Source organism: Manduca sexta, unplaced genomic scaffold (assembly GCF_014839805.1).
Source record: "Manduca sexta isolate Smith_Timp_Sample1 unplaced genomic scaffold, JHU_Msex_v1.0 HiC_scaffold_3000, whole genome shotgun sequence".
NCBI classification, from domain to species: Eukaryota; Metazoa; Arthropoda; class Insecta; order Lepidoptera; family Sphingidae; genus Manduca; species Manduca sexta.
In genome coordinates this window covers 1-7,965 of record NW_023594022.1, presented here as the reverse complement: position 1 = coordinate 7,965, position 7,965 = coordinate 1, and the positions used below count along the sequence as shown (strand labels likewise).

General features: G+C 40.2%; 1 protein-coding gene across 1 annotated transcript; it reads left to right on the top strand.

Annotated features, from left to right (window-relative positions):
• Positions 1 to 502: 502 nt before the first annotated feature.
• Positions 503 to 7,959, top strand: LOC119192620 (actin-binding LIM protein 1-like; the record flags this gene model as incomplete). The annotated part of the gene is given in 12 exon segments (XM_037446429.1): positions 503 to 849; positions 1,113 to 1,330; positions 1,896 to 1,953; positions 2,185 to 2,551; positions 4,276 to 4,347; positions 5,406 to 5,583; positions 5,881 to 6,035; positions 6,314 to 6,425; positions 6,684 to 6,745; positions 6,748 to 6,843; positions 6,935 to 7,014; positions 7,202 to 7,959. Coding segments are annotated over 12 exon segments (1,968 nt in total), but the record flags the coding sequence as incomplete, so codon positions are not given.
• Between the last annotated feature and the right edge of the window lie 6 nt (positions 7,960 to 7,965).

Here is a 7,965-nt window from a genome sequence, read left to right as displayed (position 1 = left end):
GACGAGGAGTTTATTGGTGTCGGAAATGTCGCCTAATAGCTGACACCTATTCATTTGTTACTCATAGGGATGGTCGACGTTATGTTGCGTGTCAATTGGTTTTAATTAATACATTGACACTTCAGTATTATCATATTGTCATGCTGTTATGAGAATTCAAATGTCTCAGCTAACCAATGCAACATTATCATGTGAATTAATAAGTAAAATGCACTTTTGTATAAGTACAGTTATCCAAATGCATGATATTATTTATTGTTTCTTTTATTACATTTCTTTGATTCAATGGAGATTTCCTATTTGTTGCTGATCTCATAGCCGCGTTTTTTTTTAACTAAATATCTTACCCTCTAAAACACTTCATATTCGTGCTTGTTTTGCATTATGTGTAGACTGTCATTTGTCTGTCGTTATTATGAACATTAACGTCCAATATTATACAAAAAGTGCGGTCTCTTGCTAAGTAAACCTTTCAAAGTTCTAGTTATGCGGTTGATTATGAATTTTCTTGTTTTGTCGTTTACTTGCAAACAGAAATAAAATTAACGCTGTTTTGGTATTTTTTGCAGGCAAAGTGGTGTGTGCGGCGTGCGGCGGAAAGTGCAGCGGTGAGGTGCTGCGCGTGTCCGACAAGTACTTCCACACGGCCTGCTTCACGTGCCGCACGTGCTCGGCGTCGCTCGCGCGCGGCGGCTTCTTCTGCAAGGACGGCCACTACTACTGCCCGCAGGACTACCAGCGTGCTTTCGGCACGCGCTGCGCCGCCTGCCGCCAGTATGTCGAGGGCGAGGTCGTCTCCGCGCTCGGCAACACCTACCATCAGAAGTGCTTCACATGCGCCAGATGCAAGTCAGTATTTATATTCTGACAGTGTGTTACCTGATAACAGGGATAGCTTACTGTAACTCTCAAAATATTAGCATTCAGATAAGCCGTTTTAAATCACAGGAATTTCAATATAATAAAATGTTCCAACAGCGGCTAATTTCCAGACAGCACAGTACATAAATGTCGGACAATTCTTAGTATTTTTTATTTAATTTGATTTTACAATTTTCTGTCGTGAGAGTTACCAAGAAATAATAATTAATTGTATTATTATGTGGTTGCAGACGTGCGTTCCCATCCGGTGAGAAAGTGACATACACGGGCGCCGAAGTCGTTTGTTCCGCGTGCGTGTCAGCGCCTCAGCGGCAGACGGCGCGAACAGCCGCGCCCGCCGCTGCGCCCGCGCCAGCGCCCGCACCCCTTGCGCCCGTTAACGCAGCGCCGCTCGGCTCTCCGCCGCGCGAACATGCCATCGACCACGACCGCCAGCCCGACCAGAATGGTCAGTGCACGCCCAGATATGGTCCGTGTACATCTCACTCATTTATTCATTCATATTATAATAACCTTGCATGTAATTCATTATGTTCTCGTGCATATCAAAACTACATGGCGCCGACATTCAGTCATCAACAATAAAAACAAAAAATATACTGACAAATGAAATGCATGACCATTTTGATTAAGCCTTTAAAATTAACTTACCTAGTACAGTACATTAAAGAGTACAGTAATAACCGTGATAGGCAACAGTGGTTAATAACAATCACATCCGTGTGAACACGGCCATGCGGGACAGTTAGGTCCCGTGGACGACCGACACATGTTAAGCGGGTACCGTAAGGGCTCCGTCACACGCAACACGCTTCCGTCTCATGTCACACGCACCATTCCACGCGCTTTTCATAATTATACGTATGTGTGTGAAGTTTGTACGACAACGCATTTTGCTTGTAAAACTAATAAGTAACTCCATACATCGGATACTCATGGGATTAGGGAATTTGACAAACTTGTACAAGTTATGTAGAGTTAAAATATTAAATTCTGTGTGTTTGATTTCACAGAATGCGCCGGCTGCGGTCAGGAGTTGTCAGAAGGACAAGCTCTGGTGGCACTGGATAGGTAATACCAAATAACCTGTAATATACAGTCTAAAGTACACGGTAGTCTGTTTAAGGTCTCTGTAAGCTTGTTGAATTAATATAATGAACTTTTGTTCAATCAAGACAATTATATATTTAAAATTAATACACTGAGAAAATTATTACATTTAAGGAAATGTTGCATAATATTGTGGGATGTTAGTGCCCCAATAAAGATAATAAATAAAACCCATCCCGTGTTGTTTTGCAGACAGTGGCACACATGGTGCTTCGCGTGCGGCGAGTGTGGCGCCGTGCTGCAGGGCGAGTACATGGGCCGCGAGGGCGTGCCGTACTGCGAGCGCGACTACCAGCGGCTGTACGGCGTGCGCTGCGCGTACTGCCAGCGCTACATCTCCGGCAAGGTGCTGCAGGCGGGCGACAACCACCACTTCCACCCGACCTGCGCGCGCTGCTCCAAGTGCGGCGACCCGTTCGGCGACGGCGAGGAGATGTTCCTGCAGGGCGCCGCCATCTGGCACCCGCGCTGCGGGCCTGCGCCGCACGACCCGCACGACCACACCGACGCCTCCGAGCACGACACGCTCGCGCACGACCGCGCCTCCGCCGAGCTCCAGGTGCGCACACTCACGCAGCGCCTTCACTGCACACTACACACACTTTAAACTCACCGCAAACATTCACTTGGTGATTAGAAAAATATATACATCCTGTTTTCGGGGTTTACTCCGGCTTATTAGAATAAATTTGATGTGAGTAATATTGTGCAGGATAAAAATGTGTTTTATGAAACTTCTTAAATTTTCCGAAAAAGAACTAATACGCTTTTGTCGAAAGTCAAGAACGTATACTAAGTTAGTAGAAATGTAATCACGAAATGAATGTCTGCGGTCCTTTTAAATATATAACATATAAAAAAGGGTGTAATTTGAAAAAAATATTGATGCAATATTATCAAGCTCCCATTTCTTCACCAATTCGATACAATAAAATGAATAACTCCGTCTCGTTCAGTTGCGTAACGCAAGTGAATAAGATGGAGTATCAAAAGAGAGCACGAAAACCAGGACACTATTATCATAACCATACAGTTGAACTATCGATATTGTCAAGTGTGCCTTTCCTGTGTAACTTCTGTAGCGTATGTTGTATGTAAATATTGCACACTCGTTGTCAGTAGTAAATCAGAATAACTGTGGGTGTTGTAGCGTACGTTGCATTTGGAATCCTGATTGTCGTGCTTTCGACCCGGGTGTCAACTCTGAAGATTGTGCCGTCTCTGTCTTTGCCGCTAAGAGCGAAAGAGATAAAAACATGAGGCCATGTGACAGCTGTGTCGAGCGCGTGAGAATTGGGGGCTTGCACTTGATGTTAGTTGCACTATAACTGTGTTGTGTCGAAGATTAACTATATCTTCTCACAAACTTTTACAGGTACAAAAAGGAGTTCTAATAACTACGCTATAGAGATGAAACGGATACTTTTTTATCTCCAGTATTGAATTTATTACATGATAATAGAATAATAATTATGAAAACAATTCCAACATTTGCATTTGTTGTATAGTAAATGTAACATTGAGTAAGCAAATAAACTTGAAATAGGATTTGTTTGCTATCGAAACATGAAATAATTCTGTCAGTTATATTTATTGACATGTATTATTTATTGTTATATACTGACGTCATGAAATATACTCAAGGCAATTGCGAGTATCTGACAATCAAATACGCAGATACTTTTCGGATATTAAATATCCGTTACCTGGATAAACCACTATTCGTTTCGTCTCTACCAAAAAAATATATATCCCTTGGCTCGCTTTTAAAAAGGAGAGCATAAGTTATAAGTTTATAAATAATGAATCAATTTACGTTTGTCGACATAACGTCCATTAGACCCTTAATCGTAACCTGTAATTTGTTTATTTTTTACATTTTATTTTTTATCTTAATTTGCTGAACTATCAAACCCATTTATTATTTTATTTTTGCTTATATTTGTAGCGTTAGTCGCTATGTAGATAATCTAAATTACTTACAATTCAGCGATGTTCCATAGACGCAAAATGAGCAAGCTGTGAAATAAACATAAAATATCGATAAAATTTCAAATGTATCGATAAAATTTATGGGGTATTATTGTCCTTTGGACACCTACAACAACAATGATTGAAATGATGTATTTTTAATATATTGGCAAACTTATAAATTATATTAATATAAACAAATTCCATATTGGTATAATTCAAATTGGATATTTTTTTGGAGCGAGTGCGCCGCCACTGTTCGCTGATTGGGCGATGAGTGGTGACGTCACAAGTGATCGGTTTGTTGCGCAGTTCTCGCTGCGGTCGCGCACGCCCAGTGTCAACGGCTCCTACTGCAGCCCCTACAGTAGCCTCACCAGGAAGGTCCGCTTCGGTTACACCGACCCTTTTATTTTTTTTTATTTTAAGTTTTATTGTGTCTAGGAACGGTAACTGTTTTATTACAATAATAAATGAATATAATCATTTTATTTAATAATTGATTTTAAGATCAATATCAAAAGCATGATATAATCCATAAAACAATTTATATTGAAATATCGATAATTATCAGGACTTTATCGATATAAGCGACAGTTCCCGTGCAGAGGCACATAATTTTAGTTGACACATTTACGTTACGGTTTGTTTAGTTTCATTTTGTTTTTTTTTAATGGTCCTTCTAATCGCTATTTTTGTTTTTGTAGCGCCCGTGTGTGTACAGTATAGCATGCGGATGTGTTGACTAACACTGGCTTTTAATTTTATAATTTATTATTTTATTTGGTTTTCCCGAAATATCCTGCTAATAACCTATTTGCAACCGATGGTAATGTCGATTTTTTAAAAAAAAAACTACTAAAAGGAATATTGATACAAAAAGGCAGAGTGTGCAAAGTTTTTAGAAATGCATTGTCTAAGTAAGATATTCATATTTGCACATAACGGATTCAATCTTCAAGAAAAGTGGAATAGAAGTTGTCTATAGTCTGATCTAAATTACTTCTTAATGTGTGCCATTGTAAAATTCAAGATAAGTAATTGCATATTTACTTCATGTGACATAATATGTTTGAAAATGCGTTGCGTAGATATAAAAGGAGATTATATTTTATCATAAAGAACATAATGGCTCTTCGTAATGATATAATGATAATTTCCGTTTACTTCTTTTAAAATATATCTTTACCTTAGATAAAAAATTACCAAGGCAGTGACTACTCACAAAGTATATGCATTTTAACACATACGAATGTGGATTTATGTAAATATGACATAAGTAATTAATGATTACTTACTGATGAAGTAATTATTGATTAAGCACTGCCATAATAAAAAAAAGCTTTACCAAGAGTGAATGAGAGCTCCGAAGACCTAAAATGCCGGTCAATGGAATTTGTTTACATTGACCCGTCCAATAGTAGCATATTAAACGTCGACAGTACGGCTACCGCGCGGTGTCGCCGGGGCTGGTGCTGCGCGAGTACCGCGAGGCGGGCGCGGTGAGTCCGCACCGCATCACCACCTACTCGTACCTCACCACCGAGCCCGCGTACCTGCGCCGCCCGCTGCAGCCGTACGACCGCCCGCCCACATCGCCGCACTTCCATCGTCCGCCATGTGAGCTTTGATTTAATATAGGTTTTGACTATTGTCTGATAAAATGTTTTGATGCTCTAAAGACAATTAGTAGTCCTTTGTAACACAATTTTGTCTCTAAAAATATCTTACTACTCGTATTTAATATTAGATATCTACTTATATATTTGGAACTTCTATCAATAGCCTATTCAATATTTTAACAAAATTTAACATAAGTCTAAAGGAGGACGTCAAATACCTGCCTAAAATTACGATAGAAGGTGGCCTACATTACTTATGCCATCGGATAAACAATGAGTGTCACATGTGCTGCAGCGTCAGCGAGCACGCGCGCGTCGTCCCGCGCGGGCAGCAAGGCGTCGTCGCGGCCCGGCATGCGCGCGCTCGTCGACTCCATCCGCAGCGAGACGCCGCGCCCCAAGTCGCCGCACATGAACAACGAGGTGAACCACATCACCGAACACGCACAAGTATACACTCGCATAATGCATTACACGTACTCTAATCCCACCCTGAACGATAATAACCTATGCTAATGTTTTGATTGGAATAAATCCGAAGTAATTCATTTGAGAATAATAACGTTCAGCTCGAATTATGTCATTTAGAAATTAACGACCTCAAACTGCCGTATTAGCGAAATAAATTGCCATTTTCATTACATTGACTTTGGTACACACAATGTTTTTAAGATATTTTTGTTTTGACATATGAATATCCAGCTCATACGACTTATCCATGTACGAAGGAACCCATCGAGCTGTCGCACTACCCGTCCGCGTACAAGCCCCCGCCCGGCACGAAGCCGAAGATCGAGCGCGATGATTTCCCCGCGCCGCCATACCCCTACACAGATCCAGGTAATATAAGTCACAAATATTTGAGAATCTATGAAATCGAATATGATGGAAGTTCGAAAGCAAAGATTATATTATTTTTAATAACAGAATAGAAACTTTTATACATTTTAGATGTGTCTTAGAGAGTCGAATACTCGACATGAAATGCCTCTCTAAAGCTGAACGATTATTAACTGATGCGTCCCCTGATATCTTTTATATCATAAAATACCGTAACTTTATTTAATGGAAGGAATGACATAGTGGTTTGTATTTCAGAGCGCAGGCGGCGTTGGTCAGACACGTACAAGGGCGTGCAGGATAGTGATGACGAGCCTGACGGCAGGTGAACGGCGCCGTCAACGGCAACGGAGACATCGACCCAAAACTACGTCGCGAGGAACAGGAACTCGCCAAGATCGAAACTGGAATTGCACAGGTATGACATAACATAGTGACAATTATGTCTGAGAACAGAAGTACCATTTATAATAAATATGGTATATTTTATGTTGAAAAAATTGTTTCAGGTATTCCTCAAAGAAGTAAAGGAACGTGAAAAATTGCAACAGTGGAAAAAACAAAATTTAGATCCGAGAAATGCAAGCAGGTATGTAGTGTCAATAAACTTATTGTATTATAATTAGATTAGTATTTAAAATTTTACCACGATATGAATTATTTAACCAACTTCTACGAAAATAATTCTCACTTATATGTATTTGTCACCTAAATATATTTTTTATTAGAAACAATGTCGGGTATCATGGCTGTACTATTTTCGGTTTGTTGTGTAGGACGCCGTCAGCGGCGCGCGAGGCGATGCCGCGGCTGCGCTACTCGTCGCCGGTGGGCGCGTCGCCGTCGCGCACGCTGGACCGCGCGCGCCTCGCCAGCGACGGCGCGCCGCCCGCGCACGCGCCGCACCCCGCGCACGCCTCGCACTCGCACATACCCACCTACAACGGTAACCACTACACTTCATATTATAACTACTTCAAATGTACTACATTACGCTAAACTATCTTTTAGTGCATTTTATAATGTGAAAACTAATCCGTTATGTCACCCAGTGAACTACAACCTTTACAAATTGAAATCTCATTTGGGCATTGAATGAGAACTGGGACATAAAAATTTACGGTGATCGGTAGTTCCTGTCAAGCAACTCCGTTCCTTCGTCATATTGTTTAAATATTAAAGGCACTTGCAATGGCTTTTGCGTGTACCATAGCAGACTAATGTTTGTTAATATACCTCTACTGGTCAATAATCATTATTATAACGTAATCAAGCCTTTCACTATATGAATATATATACATTATTATTGAACAGTAAACAAATATAAAAAAAGATACAATCGTAAATATATGTCAATAATGTTCATGAAAATCCACTTATATCGTCTAATAACCAGTATACATAACAATTGGTACCATCGATTTAAATGAACAATTACAACAATTTAAAATATTATTTATGGATATTAATTCCGAAAATATTCCATATAACTTTATCGATAACATTGGACGATGTAAGTTGACTCGTACAATTAACCCAT